General features: G+C 57.3%; 1 protein-coding gene across 2 annotated transcripts in view; it reads right to left on the bottom strand.

Moving 5' to 3' along the window:
• The window catches only part of LATS2 (large tumor suppressor kinase 2), a 50,061-nt gene that overhangs the window by 12,778 nt on the left and 18,643 nt on the right, over positions 1 to 18,640 (bottom strand). For both annotated transcript variants that reach the window (XM_057707642.1, XM_057707643.1), the window contains one exon: positions 356 to 488. In XM_057707642.1, coding sequence (XP_057563625.1) covers positions 356 to 488 — 133 coding nt within the window. The remainder of the gene's footprint in view (positions 1 to 355; positions 489 to 18,640) is intronic.

The raw sequence follows: 18,640 nt of genomic DNA, 5'->3' as shown, positions 1-18,640 counted from the left end.
CCCACACCCCTGCCCAAGGCCTCTGGCTCTTAAGAGGCCACAGATTGGGAAATGGTGTTTCAGAATCAGTGAAATAAGCGTCTCCTTCAAAGACACCCCCACAGGCCCAAGCGAAAGTAGAAGCAGCCTGCTGGGCTGACTGATTTTAATATCCAACGAATGTTCCCATCTTTCATAAACAAAACGAGGTCACAAACCCCCCAGGGAGGAAGCACCCACCTCAGTGCTGTATCTGCCACCCGCTGCCCCCACCCTTGGGTGGCCCACCCAGCGCCCCCACTGCTGGGAGGGAGGCGGGCAGCTGGACAGCCGCGCGGCCCTCCCTGCGGCCCCTCCCCGCGGGCCCAGCGCTCACCTGGGGAGGTCTGCTTGACCACCTGCACAATCTGCTCCTTGCCCGGCTCCAGGTAGCCCATCTTGCTGATGAACTCCAGGGCGGCCTCGATGCTGCGGCTGCCCGTCTGCTTGAGGGCCCTGCCCGCCATCTCCTGGGGACGGGGTTGGGGGACAGAAACGTCAGCCTGGACACGCGTCCCCTCGACACAAAGCCTCCAGGCACTGCCTTCCGGCGCCGCTGGGGGTGCGTCCTCAGGGGCCGATGACAACCTCACGCACAGTGACCCCCCGACCGAGACGGAGGGCCTGGAAGACCGCACGTTCTGCTCCTGCTGTGAAACCTTCCACGACTGGCCTGATAACTCCCTGTCTGGTCTGTGCAAGTCAGAGAACCGGCCTTCCCCACCCCAGGCTTCCTGTGGGAGGGAGCCCCTGCCCCGGGGGGCGGGGTGCACGCCTACTGTTTACAATGCCCAGTGCAGGCTTCAGTGGGCGAGAGAGGACAGCGGCCCCAGGACAAGTCCCAGCACCGCTGGCGGGATGAGCACCCGGGGAAGAGGGCTGGAGGATGGAGAGGGACCAGGGACTGTTCACAGGCCAGACGGAGGCACAGCCGGCCCTTCAAAGACAGTCGGGATTTGGGCAGCTGGAGGGCCTGGTGGAAGCAGGTATTTCTGGCAGGGGGTACTGGTCAGAGCAGGGGCCTGGAGGGGAGAAGGGGCGGGGGGCGGGAGGTGGGAGGGGGGCGGGGCCGGGGGAGGGACCACAGACGGGCCCCTCATCTGAAGGCAGTTGCGGGAGCTTCCCAGCAGAGTTGGGGGTCACTGAGAGGAGGGACCGGGGCAGAGCCGGATGGACCCGGCACAGGCCAGAGGAGTCGGGGAGGCAGGATGGGGACAGGCTACGGGTCTGTGGCCCCTGGGTCGACAGAGACGGCGGCCTTCAAGGATGGACGGAGAGTCTTGTGAAGTGGGAAGGGCAGGCGGGCAGGAGGGAACAGAAGGTGCAGGAGGGGAGGGGTCAGAGGACACCAGGGTGGGCACGCGCTGACAAGAAGACTGCTGTAGCCCAGACAGGAGAAGAGAAAGCGGGTGCAGGCAGCAGGACCCCGGCCGAGAGAAGGACGCACGGGGCTGCTCTGCCGCAGGAGACAAAGGCCGGTCAGCCAAGAGCCACGGCAGACCCTGAGGCCGGATGAGCCACTCTCCCCGCGCCGGGCTAGGCGCTTTTCAAGGCTACCGGAGAGGACCTGTCCGCGGACCCGCGTGTCTGCCCCTTGGCTGGGACTGCGAGGGCGGGGGCCGAGACGGGCGGGGCTCCCAGCTGCGTCCACCCGTCTAGCACATGGGCAGGAAGGACTCTGGTGCTTCACGTCCACCGAGTGTGCGCGTAATGTTGAACTCAAGCTTCCATCCTGGCCCGCCCCGTGGAGTGCCTGTGGCCTCGGGGATCTGGGGAGAGAAGAGGCAGGAAGAGCCCTGCCGGGAGAGCCAAGGGCTGGGGAGGAGGCTGGCAGGGAGGCGGCTTCGGGGGGAGCACGTGGAGGGGAGAGCTCACGAGGCTGGAGATGGTGACCAGAGCTGCACTGGGACGGAGGAGAGGGCAGAGTTCAGACCCTGAGCTGCGGGGAGAGCCGGCTCACAGGGCTGTCTCACACCGCACGACTGACCCGCTAGCCTAGGCCCATCCCACGACGGAGCCCGCCTGTCTCCTAAACGACCCGGGCAGGCAGTCTTACCCTCGCCGTCTGTCCCTCCCAGCACGTTGAGCAAATGTGCAGTGTCTGCACGGTAACTGTCTGAGGCACCACTAGACATATATGTACAGCCATGCTGTAAAAACTGCAGGAAGGCACTTCCCTGGCGGTCCAGTGGGTAAGACTCCCCACTCCCAATGCAGGGGGCCCAGTTCGAGCCCTGGTCGGGGAGCTAGACGCCGCACGGCACAGCTAAGAGTCTGCGCGCCGCGATGAAGATCCTGAGTGCTGCGACCAACACCTGGCACGCCGCCAAAATAAATACTAAAAAAAAAAAAAAAAAAAAACCACCCTGCCGGAAACACAGAATCATTTCTATGTCCGTCAGGAATCACAACCCTATCCACCCACCAGCCAGCAGGACCCCGATTCTGTGACTCCAGCGCCCAGACATGAGGCCAGCTGTGGTGCAGGCGCTGGGCCTAGCTGCCCGGGAACGCCCGCACACGCCCGCAGGCTCGGCCCCGGCTGCACGGCACGCTTGCACCCGGCGTTCGTGAGCCAGGTGTGCACAGGCCCGGTGTCTGCACGGCTGCCCACGTGCCACCCCCGGCCCCTCCCGCCTGCCCTGCCATCCCTGACCTGCCGGCTTGAAAGTGCCCACAGCCCCAGAGCCGGTGCCTTCAGGAGCCTGAAGGGCAGGTAGCGGCCGGTGACGGAGAAGGAAAGGGTGACCCAGCCTGTCTGGGGCCCGAGCCAGAAACACAGGCCCCCGCAGAGAGCGTGGGGCCCGAGCCGGCCTTCTGTGCGGTTCCCAGAGAACGAGGAGAGAAAAAGTCAAGAAAACACAAGTGCCTGTGAATCTGAAATATGTGCAGGTGACAAGAAGACGAGGCACCACTCCCACCCTCTCCCCAAAGGCCCCGGCCCGACAGCAAGGAGGGCAACTGCTGAGCGCTTCCGAGGAAAAAGATTTGTTTTTTTAAGTAGCTTATAGGTAGGGAATGAAGAAATTTGGCCTAAAATTAAACAAACATGGAAAATGTTCAACCTTACCAAGGATCAAAGAAACATGCACAAAATAGCATTTTAAATTGAATTGTTAACACCAGAACAAAATACTGTAGTTACAAAGAAAAATGGGGCGGGGGGTGTGAAACTCTTCACAATCACGTATCTTTGGTCCTTTGAGGTGAATACTTGTGAACGAATATCAAAAGTTATTAAATTTGTTTGTGCCCTGATTTAATAATTTTACTTCCTGAAACTCTCAGGCTAATTTAAAAGAATTCTGTTTTAAAAATCAATTTGCAGGGACTTCCCTTGGTCCAGTGGTAATCCACCCTGCAAGGCAGGGGACTCGGGTTTAATCCCTAGTCGGGGAACGAAGACCCCACATGCCACGGAGCAACGAAGCCCGTGTGCTGCAACTACTGAGCCCATGTGCCACAGCTAGAAAGAAGCCTGAGAGCCACAACGAAGACCCAACGCAGCCAAAAAATTTTTTTTTAATTTTTAAATCAATTTGCATAAAGATGTCTGTCAGAATTTGACAGCCCCTGAAACAGGAGCACGTGGGGCGGGAGTGAGAAAGGGCTTACCTGTCCCGTGACTGTAATTAATGTTTTCCCTGGGACACACTTAATGCAGCCAAAAAATTCTCCTCCTGGACAAATGCTGTACCAAGCATCTAATATTCGCCTCCACAGTGTATACAACAGGGAACAAAATGTGCAACTTTCCACAGCGCAGACGACGTGCAGAAATTCTGGCGTGCAAAATGTTGTGTGTCAGCCTCACGACCACGTACAAATTATGCCTACAAACAAGGACTCGATTGGAACATGAGAGAAAGAAGTTTGAGTTTTGTTTTATGCTGAAATATGCAATGATTTCTTTTTGTTAAAGAGGGTAAGACAGGGACTTCCCTGGTGGCTCCGTGGATAAGACTCCGTGCTCCCAATGCAGACAGCCCGGGTCCGATCCCTGGTCATGGAACTAGATCCCACATGCTGCAACTAAGAGTTCGCATGCCACAACTAAGGAGGCTGCCTGCCACAACTAAGACCCGGTGCAAATAAATAAATTTTTTTTTAAAAAGAGGGTAAGACAATGAGAATACTTATGCATACGCTCAATTCCTTCATAATAAAGCTGTTATCCAGCTACATAACTGCAGGCAGAAGACAAATATTCCGCAGATCACAGCCGAGTCCAATGAGAGGGCAAGATCTCACAAGGTCGTCCCACAGCTCCCGTCAACTCAGAAGGTCCATGAGTTCAAGGGATGGTTGATAAATATTAAGCATTTGACTCTTGGCACTACAGAGATAGGGAAGCAAGGGTGTGACACATTCCAGGGAAACCACCAAAATCCCCTATGAGTTTACACACACCCACAGAGAAACTGAGAATGTTATTGTACAAGGGCGAGTCAAAAACTATCCGCACTCTGGCTGTAGCATTTATTTTAATTAACTTTTAGAAAAGATAAATACATCATTTTTCAACACAATCCCCTTGCTTTTCAATACATGGTCCATCTGTCAACAAGTTCTCGTACTGCCTCATTAAAAAATGTTTCAGGCTGAGCTGTGAGCCACGAATGCACCACTGTGTTCCCTTCTTCACCAGAAGTGAATCTTCATCCTCGTAGGGCTGCTTTCAGGGGACAAACAGGTGAAAGTCCGATAGAGCAAGATCAGGACTATACGGAGGATGCTTTCACACCTCAAAACGAGGTTTCCGCAGAGCGCGGACAGTGCAGGCAGCAGTGTGCGGGTGTGCACTGTCACGCCAGATCACAACGCCCTTGGAGAGCAGTCCTCTGCGTTTAATCCAAAGTCAAGGCTTCAGCTCAGGGAACCAGCCCTGCAGGGGCTTCCCCAGCCTGGCCCCCACCCTGTGCTCTGGCAGGAAGACCCCCCCTTGGCGCTAACTGCCCCAGGAGACCACCCAGCAGCACCCAAGCACAGGGGGCTGAGGACACAGGCCCTCCCCCAGCCCTTCCCCCACCAGCACATGCCTGCTTTTAGGGGCAGGTCCTCTAATATCCACCGTGTACAAGTCACTAAAAAAACAGACACACACCCAAAACCACGTGCCTCCCTTTCACAAAATCTCTGAGACAATCTCTTCCGCCCCAGGAAACAAGGAAGGAGCCAGATCATCGCTGCAAGGGAGAGACCAGCCTCGAGCTGAGTTCTGGGGGAGGAAAGAGCCAGTGGCAGAAGCACAGGGATGGATGGTGTGGGCCCCACAGGAGACAGGTTCCAGGGAAAGCCTGGTCACCACGAGCCAGAGGGCTGGTGACACCAGTGGGCAGAGGTCTGCGGTTTCCAAACACTAAGAAACCTGACGCTAAATTAGAGAGACAGATGCTCTCAAAGCCTGAGCTGAGAAGGCCAGACGGAGGGTGCCGCTGGGGGCAGGCAGAGCTCAGAAGAAAAGGCTGCAGGCAGAGAAAGCCCAGGGACAGCATGGCCTCACTGGATGGTCTGCACTGGGTCACGCAGTGCCACAGGGCCCAGGGCCAGCCTTCCTGCTCCCCCACCAGGCAGGGCTCTGGCTGGCCACCACTGCCCTGACCCCGGCTCTTTCAGGGCAGGTTCAGAGGTCAGGACAAGGGTTCAGAAGGAAGGGCTTGCCAAGCTCCTAGCTCTGCACCCTTGGTTCTGAACCTGCACTGTGGACTCTGATGGGGTAGAGAGAAGACACCGAAGAGAAGACAGGACCAAGAGCCTCCAACCACTGTCCCCCGGGGCCCAGGAGGAGGATCAAGAAGGGGCTTAATGTGGAGTTTTAACTCACACTGGTTTTTTATTTTTTTTTTGGCTGCATTGGGTCTTCGTTGCTATGCACACGCTTTTTCCCAGTTGTGGCGAGCGGAGGCTGGTCTTCGTTGCGGTGCGTGGGCTTCTCATTGCGGTTGTTGTGGAGCATGGGCTCTAGGTGCGCAGGCTTCAGTAGTTGCAGCACACAGGCTCAATAGTTGTGGTGCATGGGCTTAGTTGCTCCTCAGCATGTGGGATCTTCCAGGACCAGGGATCGAACCCGTGTGCCCTGTGTTGGCAGGCGAATTCTTAACCACTGCGCCACCAGGGAAGCCCCTTAACTCACACTCTTGTTGGGACCTCTGCTGTGAGAGGTAAAAGGCTTTTGTGAAGGAAAGGACTCAGTTTCAGCCTCAGCCCACGCTGCCGGAGGGGGAAGCGGGAGGCGACAGCCAGCGTGTGAGCAGCAGGACCTGGCCCGGGGCGCACGCGCCTGCAGGGGCCAGGGAGGCAGGTCCCGTCGGAGAAAAGTGCCCAGTACCTGTGGAGACAAGACGGAGCCGCGCAGGCCTGACCTGTGCCGTGGCTGGACGTCAGAACGCCAGGAGATGGGCCAGCCAGCAGAGCTGAAGCACCAGGGGCTCAGTGTGGCTCCGGAAGAACAGATTTCCTCATCGGCTACAAGCCAGTCTTGGCTCCAGAAGCCCAGTGGGCTGAGTGTGTGGGCAGATGCTTCCCGTGCAGGCAATGCCGCCGTCAAGCTCTGCCCCTCAGATGTCTCACCCACAAACAGCACATGGGCCTCTGCACCGAGCATCCTCAGTCACAGAACTTCAGGCCCCTTTCTGCGCTTTAAGTGAGCAGCTGCTGTTTCCCGTGTGGCCTGCAGCCCTCTGCACGGCCTCTGTCCCACTTTGCTGGGACCGTCACCCCACGGGCCTCAAGCGGAGGGGACGTCTGGATACCAACCGCAGAGAGCTCTCTTCACTGTGGCTGTTTTTTAAAATGTTATCAAGTAAATGGAGAGATCTAGAAAGCTATAGGGTCATCTAAGAAGCAAGGCAGTCTTCTGATACTTTTACACCCTTGAAAGATACAGTATAATTTACTAAAATGTATATTTTAATTATGAAATATGGTACTGAAGACTAATTTCCAGGCTATGTAGTTTTTATGTAATTTTCTTTCTTTCTTTCTTTTTTTTTTTAATTTATTTATTTGGCTGTGCCGGGTCTCCATTGCAGCAGGCAGGATTTTAGTTGCATCATGCGAACTCTTGGTTTGCAGCATGTGGGATCTAGTTCCCTGATCAGGGATGGAACCCCAGACCTCCCGCATTGGGAGTGTGGAATCTTAGCCACTGGACCACCAGGGAAGTCCCTTATGTAATTTTCAGAAAAAGTTAGGGAATCCCCTGGTGGCCTAGTGGTTAGGATTCCGAGCTTTCACTGCTGTGGCTGGGGTTCAATTCCTGGTCACGGAACTGAGATCCTGCAGGCCTGGAGGTGCGGCCAAAAAAACCTCCAAGCAAACAAAAAAAACCCCCAGAAAACAAAGAAGGAAGGAAGGAGGGGGAGGGGAAGGGAAGGAAAGGAGAAAAAGTTACAGTGTGACTTGGGAATGGACACATATGGTGGAGAACACAGCTGCCATGCAGGCAGCCTTCTGGCTGACTCCGCCCCGTGGTTCTAAACGTCTCTAAAGTGATTTCAGGATTTAAATGGGTGCCGACCCCCAGGGTGAAAGCTGTGTAAGGACGCTGGTGTTTACCCTGAGTGAGGCAGGAAGCCACCCAGGGCTTCGAGCACAAGATCTGACGTCTGGTTTAAAAGGGTCCCCGGCTGCTCTGCGGAGAGCAGGCTCTAAGGGGAGAAGGGGGCGGGCTCAGGGGCCGTCCAGGGCCCCACGGACTCCTGCTGGGTTCCCGAGAGGGCCCCTCGCAGCCCAGGGAGACCCCGGCTTGTGTGCTGCAGACCGGGGGGGGGGGGGGGGGGTCTGTTCAACGCGGCACAGGCTGCTGGGTGCTGCTGGGGGGAGGACTCGGGACTGAGACAGAGAGGCAACAGGAGCCGGGCACGAGGTCTCGGAATCGCTCTGCAATGCGGCTGCTGGTGTTTTAACAAAATCAGGAAGCTGAGGCTCAGGGTGAGCAGCTGGCTCCCAAGCTCACGCGGCCAGCGGTCACGTCAGAACTCAGACCTCATCCGTAACCAGGGGCTGCAATGCTTTAAAACCAGGGACCATCTCACACTCATTAGAGTAACAAGTGTTCAAAATGCCCAACACCACTAAGTGTTGGCAAGGGCAGGGAGACCTCCCCGCAGAGGCTGTGGCCGGGATGCCGACCTGTGAACACCAGGACAGCACCTGGTAGTCAGGGTGCTCACAGCCTGTGACCCAGAAACTCCGCTTCCGGAGAAATTCCCCACGTGTTCACAAGAAGACACACGGGAGAACACCCACTGCACTTCTGTTGAGAATGGAAAACTGGAAATGATGTGACCATCCATCGGCGGGAGAACGGAGGCGCTTACGTGGCGCTGAAATGACTCAGCAATTACAGAGACGGGAGTCTGTCCATCAACACGGATAAACCTCAAAACACGATGCAGCTGGAAAAGGAAGATGCACAATCACACCACACAGGGTTTTCCAAAAGCTTGTAAAACAATACTGCGGGTTGGTTATAGAACACACCTGCAGCAAAAGCACCGCACGCGGGTGGGAATGAGGACCCGGGCGGAGGCACCGGGGAGCGCCTACGTGTGACACAGCGTCACCCCACGTCTCCGGAACAAAGGCGGGAGAATGCTCCATTGCTCTCTCCGCCTCTACGAACGTCTGAAATGGTACACGCCCATCAGCCGTCACGAGCGTCTGGGACGGGAAAACCAGGCCGCGTGCTGCCCGCCCCACCCACGGCCGAGGCTCCTGCTCCGCAATCCCGCTGCGGACCCTGAAGGTCTCGGGCCGGAAACTGCGTCCCGCTCGCGTCCGTGTGCACGGGCTTGGCGGACAGGACCGCCTGGGCGCTGGGAAAGTGGTGAATGAACGAGGGAACGAGCCTGCCAGCGCCCGGCCACTGCTGCCCCGGCGGCCCCACCTCGTGAGCACGTGGAAGAGGCAGGAGGGCACCGTTCCCGCGTGACGGCTCCCTGGAGGCCTCCGGAGGGGCCGAGTCACCCGCCGCTCGACACCTGCTCCTGGGTCCCCACCCCTCCACAGGAACCCCACCTGCAAACTGGCTCAAATCCTCTGTTGGACAACTGGTGTCCAACAGGACCTCCTGGGGCCCAGCAGGTTCCATCCCGCAATGAAAGGGTTAACGAAGAGTCTACCCACCAGCTGTCCCTTACGTGTGACACCTTTCAAACAACCTGTGTGTGTGTGACAACTTTCAAACAACCCGAGTGCCCTAAAATAGACTAAGGTCTGTCATCCATTCACTGGAACACAACACTGTTTTTTCAGACAGTGTCAGAGAATACCCCGCAACCACATGGGGAAGTGCTTACAGTATACCGTAAAGTAAACTAAGCCAAGCACAAACAGTGGGTCACAAAACACACGGGACTTGGGCTCATACCTGGTACATCAGCCACAAAGTCACTCTCATTTTCCATCAGAGCTGTGACATGGCAGTCACAGCGGAGAAGGGGCCACAGGACGTTTTGGAATAGCGGAGCCAGAGGGAGCGGGCGAAGCGCCCAGGAGCCAACGGTGAGCCCCCGGGGCAGGAGAGGATCAGGACTCGGGGCCCCACCGCCCCGGCCGGCCCTGCGGACGCTGAGCCAGAAGCTCCGACCAGAGGCTGCAGCGGCACAGCGAGGGGCTGACGAGCAGCACAGGAGTGAACCGAAGGACGCCGCGAGCCAGGCCGCAGCCCTCTGGGGCCCCCCCCCACCTCACAGAGCTGAGGGCCTCCCCTGCCCTGGAGAAGCCAAGCCCAGACGTGGGCACCTGTGAGCCTGGCCGCCAGCCGGTCACCGCGGTCACGCCACCGCACAGCCCCTGCCACCCGCGCTGCGGCCATCACTCCCAGCTATGAACAGACAGCCGCGACGGGCCAAGAGCAAACAACTCCAGCGGCTCACGCCATACGACCTCACTGTATAAATTGAAAAAAAACCCACAGCGGATGCCGACATGCTCACAGTGGCATCTCAGCGCAGCGGGGCCTGACGACCTTCCAGAAACGCAGCCAAGGAGCCACCGGGTCATCGGGTGTCGCGACCCACGAGCCCGTTACCTCCTCTCACCTCTTCTCGGGCTGCCGTTTAAAAGCACCTGTTTCCTGCTCTCGGCTCTACTGAGACGGCTTCTAGAGGCCTCGTGTGTGTCCACCCTCCACGGACACGCGTGAGCCGCGGCTGGGACGCTCCTCGTGACAGGGAGGCCGGGGCTCCGCAGCTGCCCAGGTGCCCGCAGGCGCGGCTGGACACCAGACGAGGCCCCCACGCGTGCCCGGGGCCGCGGAAACGGCCACTCCGCGCGGGGCGGGTCCCCAGCGCCGGAGGCTCTGCGCGGGCCAGGAATGTCAAAGCCCTGGGCCGCCGCAGAGGTGACCCAGTTTCACTGGGAGCGCCTGCCGAGGCTCCCGGGGGCTTTGCCCGCGAGCCTTTCTCCCCAGCGCGCCCCCACTTTAAGGCGGCGCTCCCAGCAGATGCCGTGAGCAGCCCCGCTGGGTCGCGGGGACAGGCCGCGGGAGGGACTGGCGCGAACGCGCGGGCGCAGGCCCCGCACCCCGACCCCGTCCCGCCTGCCACGAGCGCCCCGAGAAATGAGCGCGCCGGCCGTGCGTCGAGGGCGGAAAAGCCGAGACGGAGACGGACTCTCAAGTCACCCAAAGCCGCGGCGGTGACAAGGACGGGGCGGGGAGGAGAGGCTCCCACGGCGCTTGTTCCCCTTCCGGGGGGACCGGCGCATCTCCGCTGCGGGCGCGGGGACCTGGAGGCACAGGCAGCGGCCTCCTCCGGAAGGGCCCGCACCCGCGGGGCTCCGCACACAGCGCTCCCGCGGCCGGGGCCACGCGCCCGCGCGTCTGAAACAAAGCCTGCGCTGGACCCCTTCTGAGATGCCGGCACCCCTTCCCCAGATGCTGGGACCCCCGGGGCACTGCGGCCCGGTGCCCGAGTCAGAGCCCGGGTCTCTGCCGGCTCCGCGGACCCGCAGGGCTGCTCTCAGCCTGAAAGTCCACTCTGGGCAACAGCCCAACGTCTGCGGGGCCAAGGAAGGCGGAGTGTGACACAGACACAGAAAGAACATTTGCCCAGTGCCTTAACTTTACAGATTCAACCAAATGAAATCGCCCTTCTCAGAAATTCACAAATAACACTTCACATTCTTCCTCCAGCCGAGCACCCAGGCGATGACAAGATCTAGTGTGTTTCACGCCAGTTAAGTCATCACGGCGTCTGGTTTCCTCCTGGGGAAGCAGGGCCACAACCCCGCCTGCCTCTCTTTCTTCTCGCCTGTCGTGGACACCTGTGCGGTGCCTGGTGCCCTCACAGGCTGCTCCAGAGGAACTGTAGTTTAGAAAAATGAAATCATGTCTTTTTGCTTAAATTTTTAATTAACTTTTAAATCTCTCAAAAAACTAAGCGTCTTAGTTTTTTCACTGGTATGTGTTCGTGGAGACCAGGGACGTGGTCCCGGCCGTGCTGGAGGGTGGAGCCGGGTGGCCGCACACCCCTCCCCTTCCAGACAGATCCCCAGGCCCCTCCGTCTGAAGAGCACGTCCCTGGAGCACCACACCCTCGCGGTGACACGGCCGAGCCCGGCAGGCGTGCCCAGCCGCCGCGAGGACCTCTGTTCCGAGCACGTCCGGCTCCCCGGGGAGTGGGGGGGCGGTGCCCACGACAAGGACCTCCCGGAACGGGCAGGAGGAAGCGTTTCCGTCCACAGGCTGCGGCGGCCCGGCCACAAGCACCACGTGCAGACGAGGCCCCGGTCAGCGGGCACCTGCCCTCTGGAGCCCAGCCCAGCCCCAGCCCGCGCCCCGGTGCCACGTCGGGGCACACGTCGGGGCACGCGCCGGCGGCTCTGCTTTCCCCACATCCTCTCTGGGCCACAGCCCCGCGATTCTTCCAGAATGAAGGGCGTCCTTGACTCGCCATCTGGGAGGAGGGCGTCGGCAGTGGGTTCCACCCCGGCCGCTCCGGACCGCGGGGGCGGGCGGCTTCCAGGATGGAGCGATCGAAGGCGCTGTGGCCGCGCAAGCCCAGGATCCCGGGAAGAACAGGCCCCGCTCCAGCCCGGCCTCCAGCCCGCGCGGGTTCCGCGCTTCCTTCCCGCGCCCCGCGCCCCCCAGGCCGGCCCGGGATGGGGAGGGGGCTGCTCCGAGGGCACCGGGCCTGGTCCCGGGGCAGCACCGGGGGGACACTGCCCGCCCCTCCGCCCCACGACCCCTGCGACAGGGAGTGAACACCTGAACTTGACCGCTCTGTACGTTCCTCCTCGAATCAGAAGAGCTGACCTCACCCACTGACACCGCAGCGATGGGGGTACAGGTCGAGGGTCCACGTGAGGAGGACGAGGACCCCACGGAGGCACGGGACTAGGCCCGTGACCCCCACCGGCCCTGGAGCCCCCCAGCCTGGCTGCAGCCTGGTTCTAACCGGACCGAGTCAGGAGGAGGGCTTTCTAGGTGCTGGTCAGGGTGTCTGCAAACCTGGGCCTGAGAAAGCCAGTGCCGGGCAAGCAGGGGGAGGTGAGAGAGGTCACAGGGAGGAATACAGTCCGCCAGACAGTGTTGCTGCTGTTGGGAAACTGGAGCTGCTAGAGGTCTTCACCCTGGGTGAGGACAGAGGAGCCTCACTTTGTTCACGAAGGGATCTTCCAGATACTCTGTGGGGGGAGACGAAGGCCACAAAGCCCTGCTTTCAAAGAAACAAGGACCTTCTCTGAGACACATTCGTTATCTTGATCATATGCAAAAAATAAGTAATAAAAATTCCCCCTTTGACTCTTTAGCTGAATACACTTTGCCAGTGGCTGCTGTCTGGTATTCCCCACCTGGCATCTTTTTTTTTTTTTTTTAATTGTATTGGCGTATAGTTGATTGACAATGTTGTGTTAGTTTCAGGTGTACAGCAGTGATTCAGGTATACACATACATACATCCACTCTTTTCCAGATTCTTTTCTCATGTTACTGTATACTGCTGAGTAGAGTTCCCTGTGCTACACAGTAGGTCCTTGTTGATTAATTCATACATAGTAGCGTGTGTATTAATCCCAACCTCCTAATTTATCCCACCCCCACATTTCCCCTTGGTAACCATAAGACTTGTTTCCTTTTCCTTAAGACTGTTTCTGTTTTGTAAATAAATTCATTTGTATCTTTTTTCAAGATGCAAATAAGCAATGTATTTGTCTTTCTCTGATTTACTTCACTTAGCATGATAATCTCTAGGTCCATCCATGTCGCTGTAAATGGCACGATTTCATTCTTTTTTATGGCTGTCATATCCCATTGTACATATGAACCACATCTTTATCCATTCCTCTGTCGATGGCCATTTAGGTGGCTTCCATGTCCTGGCTACTGTAAACAGTGCTGCGATGAACACTGGGGTGCAGGTATCCTTCTGAATTAAGAGTTTTCTCTGGATATATGCCCAGGAGTGGGATTGCTGGGTCATACAGTAGTTCTATTTTTAGTCTTTTAAGGAATCTCCATACTGTTGTCCATAGTGGCCGCACCAATTTACATTCCCACCCACAGTGCAGGAGGGTAACCTTTTCTCCACACCCTCTCCAGCATTTATCACTGTAAACTTTTTGCTCACGGCCATCCTGACTGGTGTGAGGTGACACCTCACTGTGGTTTTGATTTGCATTTCTCTAATAATTAGTGATGCTGAGCATCTTTTCATGTGCTCTAGGCATTTTTTTTAATTCCTTTTTTTTTTTTTTCCTTTTTTCCTCTCTCCCTCCCTCTCTCTTCCTCCACCTTTGGGATCTTAGTTCCCCAACCAGGGATCTGTGCCCCCTGCATTGGAAGCACAGTCTTAACCACTGGACCGCCAGTGAAGTACCTCCCTTTTTTTTCTAACCTCTCTGGTGCACTAACCTAAAAGTTCATTATAATTCAAATAAAGAAAATTTTACATTTAACTTTTTTTCCCGTTTTCTTCTAGAGCAGGAGTGATAATCCTCTGGGTCTGTTTTGTCATAACAATGATGGTGACATCAGCAATAACTGACCTTACTACCACTGCTACTACTTTTTCACGTTCCCCTTGTGCCCACCTTCACCTACCCCCCCACCCCAAGCTGCTCTCTGTATCTGCGCGCTTGTTTCTGTTTTGTCTGAGACTCCACGTGGGGTGAGACCGCACAGCATCTCTCTCGCTGAGCAGGTCCACCCATCGTCACACATGGCAGGACTTCCTCCTGTCCATGGCAGGTGGCTGCGTGTCCCTCTGACCTCTTCCTTCAGCAAACGCAGGGGGTGGGGGAGCACCGGGGCCTGTGCCCCAACAGCTCAGAGGAGGGAGGGGGTGCTCGCTCAGGGGGGAGTCCTGGGGCTGGACCCCTCTCTGCTGCCCCGGGATTCAGGTGCCCTTAGGTGCCCTTCTTCCGGCGTCAGCACTGAACCAGGCTGGGGCACAGGCCTCAGGGGCCACCCTAAAGCCCCGGGACTGGCGTCCACAAGAGGAACGAGAACTGGCTCCTACTTTACAAGGGAAGAGAAAGACCCAAAACGGAATGTGAACGCTCCTGATGTTTAAAAACTGGCAACAGACTTTTTTTTTTTTTAAAAAGGTGAGGTGCTGTGTGGGGCAGAAGAAAACACAACTGCAAAAGAAATAAAGCTTTAGGGTCCAGTCTGCGGGCCCTGCTTCGCGCAGCCTGGCCTCGTGTGGTGCCCGTGGCGGGGACGGGGTTCACCCAGGCCTGGCAGGGGGCAGGGGGCAGGGAGGGCGGCGCATGCCACCCTCAGCGAGAACACTGGGTTCCTGCGTCACGAAATGGAAGCCCAACAGGGAAACAAGATCTGAGACTTCCGAAAGGATGGGAGAGAGGTCCAATTAATGACACGCTTTGTGCTACTGGCTACGTGTGGAGAAAAACAGAACAGGCATCTTGGCAATGTGTGGGCAGCTACAGACCTGCAGAGAGAAAAGTTCAACATTCAACTGAAAAAATATGAAGACTTAAACGTGAGAAGAAAAAGAACCAGAATATGGAAAGAAGCAGCAATTCATGGAATAAGTCTAAACCCTTTTGTAAAACTCAAAAAGCTGTTTTCTTATAAAATATATACATGTAAAAAGAAGGTGCATATCTATAAAAATATTAATGTTAAAAACGTAATCTCGGTGCTTGTCTTTCAGAGGTAAGATTTTCAACTGCTTTTGTTTTCATCTACAACGTCTAAAATGTTCTATAACAAATATAAATAACCACTTAAAAAACAATACAACGATTACAGCAGTGAAATTACAAGTTGCCCTTTCTAAGCTGGTTGGCAATTCTAGGGCAGGATGTCTGGGCAGGGAGCGAGGGACGGCTCACCCGCCTTGACCCGCATGACTGGCTACCGCCCAACACAAAGTTAACACGGGCCACAGAGGCACTTTCATTTTCTCGTAGCCACATTTAAGAAGAAACAGGTAAAAGTGGGATTACTATGAATACGTTATTTACCCCCATATATCTTTTCCAAATGTAACAACTGATATGAAAAGTACAGAAATATTTCACACTCTCTCTTTTACACAAAGTCCTCCGAATCAGGTGTGTACCGCAGGCTCAGTGTGGACCTCCACGCGGACGAGCCGCTGGCCGGGGCAGCGCGGGCCCCACCCGGGCAGCAAGGGCCCGAGCCTCAGCGGGCCCACCGGGCACCTGCAGAACCCGGCAGGCTGGGGCTTCCGCTGACCTGCGGGCCCACTTTGTTTCCTTTTTGATTCACGGGTTTTCATTTATTCCTCGGGTTATTACCGATCACATGAGTCTTCCTCTCTGTCCGGGCCACCATCTCCTGCCCCCGGCGAGTCCGGCGCCTCTGGGAACTAGCATTCCCGCTCACCGGTGCAGACGTTTCCGCGGGTGTCAGGGCAGCACGGGCGCGCCTGCAGGGGCACCGCGCGGGCGTCGTCATGGGGAAGGTGCCCAGGCTGGCGGCACCTTCGTTCAGGAAGTGCCTTTCAGCGCCTCCCTCCACGTAGGGTCACGTGCCTGCTCACCTCGGTCCACGGCGGGAGGCACGACGCCCCGGAGCTGGTTTTTATTGGCTCTGGACCAAAACCCCTGACCCGCCGGGCTCAGGCCTCGACGCTGTTCCCATCGGCATCCAGCAGGCACTAAACGTGAGTGGTCAGCTGACTCACAGAGGGGCCCGCGCGACCCTGCAGGCTGCCCCCCGTCCCCGGAGAGCGCGGCTGGAGGTCGCCCGCGGCCCCTCTTCACTCTCGGTCACAACCTCAGCCCAGAGTCTGAAGCTTCGTCGCAGGCGTGTTCTCACCACTGCATCACCCTGACGTGCTGGCCCTTCTATCATCAAGTGTCCCTCCGTCCCAGGTGACACTCGCCTTGCAGGGGACTGTCTGATTTCAGTGTTGCCACTGCGTCTAGTTTACGTTTCCTGTCTGCGCAGCAGGTCTCTTTCCCAGACTCTGGCTTCAGTCTATTTGTGTCCTTGTAACAAGCGTGCCTTGGACACAGGATACAGGTGGATCTCGCTTTTTTATTCCGTGTGACGATCTCTGCCTAATCCTTTTACACAGTGAATGCAATGACGGATACGGCTTTATCTAGGTCTGCCATTCCTATCCCCCTCTGGTTTTCGCTCCTCTGTTCCCCCCCCCCCCCCCCCCCCCGGCCTCCTTTCGCGTGAATCAAACGTTTCTTCAGTTGTTCACTTTAACTCCTCACCTGACTCTGGCTCTCTCTCTTCCAATTATATGGACTACTTTAGCGATTCCTCTAACGGCTGCAACATGCACTTTCAACATCACAATCTGCTTAAATGTTCATTTCTAACTGTGTCAGAACAAACACAGGACCCTTGCTACAGCTGACCCGGAAGCAGCGGGGGGGTCAGGGTGCCGACGCCCCACTCGGGCGAAACCCGGGTACAGCCTCACAGCCGGCCGCATGCATGCTTCCCAGTCCGCCGAGTCCACGGACTCGTTTACTGAAGAAAATCTGTGCAGAAGTGGCCGGAGACGTTCAAACCCAAGTCGTTCAAGGGTCCACGGTGCCTCCACTTAACCCCCCAACCCCTGTGCGTGAACCGCAACAAAGTGAAGCCTCATCTTATTGAGGTCTGCCTGTCCCTAAAAGTTTTCACCAAATCTGGCACGTTTTCAGCCATGACCGCTTCAGGCATTTTTCTGCCCCTTCCTCCTGCACGGATTCCAGTTCACACACGTCACACATCCTGGACCCCTCGGTACTGTGCCACAGGCCTCTGCGAGTCTGTTTATTTCTCTTCCACCTTTTCTATGTTTTTTCAGTGTGTAACGTCTACTCATCATCTTTGATTTCACGGACGCTTTCTACTGCGGTGGGTCTCGGCTCACTCACCTGCAGAACATGCCGGGGGGGCCGCCAACCCTGAGACCCCTGTGACCCAGCACGGCTGCCTGGGTGGTCCCGATGGAAACGGATTCATGGGAGGGAGAGGCGGCCGCAGGGTGGGTCAGGGAAGAGGCGGGTGGGGCGCGGTGGGAGCCGCAGCAGCGCGGGAGGGAGCCTGGCGTAAGGAGGGGGACACCCGTGGCGTAAGCAGGGGACACGGCTGGGGCAGGCGGGCGGGCCGGGCCCGGGAGAGGCCGGGTCTGATGAGGAAGTGCGGCGGCTCCGGAGCGGTGGCTGCCGGCCGGGGCTCAGGAAAAGGCCGCGGGGAGGGAGGCCGGTCGGGGCTTCTCAGGAGAGGCTGGGGGGCAGGGCGGGAGCACGGAGAAGGCAGACCTCTGAACGCTTCTTAGAAAACAGCAGGTCCTGGGGCAGGTGTTCATGAAACGGGGACCGAAGCAGAGGCTCTCGTCCGAGACGAGAGCACGACAGAGCTCTCGCTCCTTGTGGGAAGGGGTGAAAATACAAGTGCAATGTGAACATTTCTTCTCAAGAAACGTGCTGATTCAAATAAAAACTGTGAAAACGCTCTTATCCCTTGCCCTGGTAATTCCACCTCTAGAATGTATTCCCAGGAAGTGAGTGAAATCCGTTATGATTCCCGCAGAGGGCGGTTCACTGCCAGCGCTGCGCCACGCGGAGGCGGGGGCGGGGGAGGGGGCGGAGAGCCCCGCGCGCTCTGAGGCCACGACCGCCCGGCCCCGCCCCCCCGGCCCCGGCCCCGCCCTCCCGCTCCCCGGCCCCGCCCCCCGCCCCCCGCTCCCGCCCCGGTCGCCGCAGCTCCTACGTCCGCTTTGGTGCGACCCAGCTCAGATCGGGGTTTGCTCAAATGAACTCTCCAATGTCTAATATGCCTCGGTTTACCTTTCAACACCCGTTGTTTACAGTAAATTACAGAACATCTGTTTGAACAAGGCAGTATGACAGATGCTAAAAATAAAAATGTTTAGGAGGAAATCTTAATCCCTTCATTTCTGAGTCTGTCCAGTTTTAGGGCCTAGAGGATGGAGACCCGGGCAAAGCCACTGCTTCATGGGGCTGAGACCTGAGGAGAGAGATGGTGACGGGACAAAACACGCAGCCACGTACAGGGAAACAAACTGATAAACGCCACAGAAGCGACTCTCACTGCAATCCTGGGGGGGGGGGGGGGGGGGTCCTGATTCAGACCGGGGATCAGACAAGGCTTTTCTCCCATCCAAGTACTAACCAGGCCCGACCCTGCTTAGCTTCCGAGATCAGACGAG

The sequence above is a fragment of the Hippopotamus amphibius genome, chromosome 14 (assembly GCF_030028045.1).
Source record: "Hippopotamus amphibius kiboko isolate mHipAmp2 chromosome 14, mHipAmp2.hap2, whole genome shotgun sequence".
Lineage (NCBI taxonomy): Eukaryota > Metazoa > Chordata > Mammalia > Artiodactyla > Hippopotamidae > Hippopotamus > Hippopotamus amphibius.
This window is presented reverse-complemented; position numbering and strand designations above follow the sequence as displayed.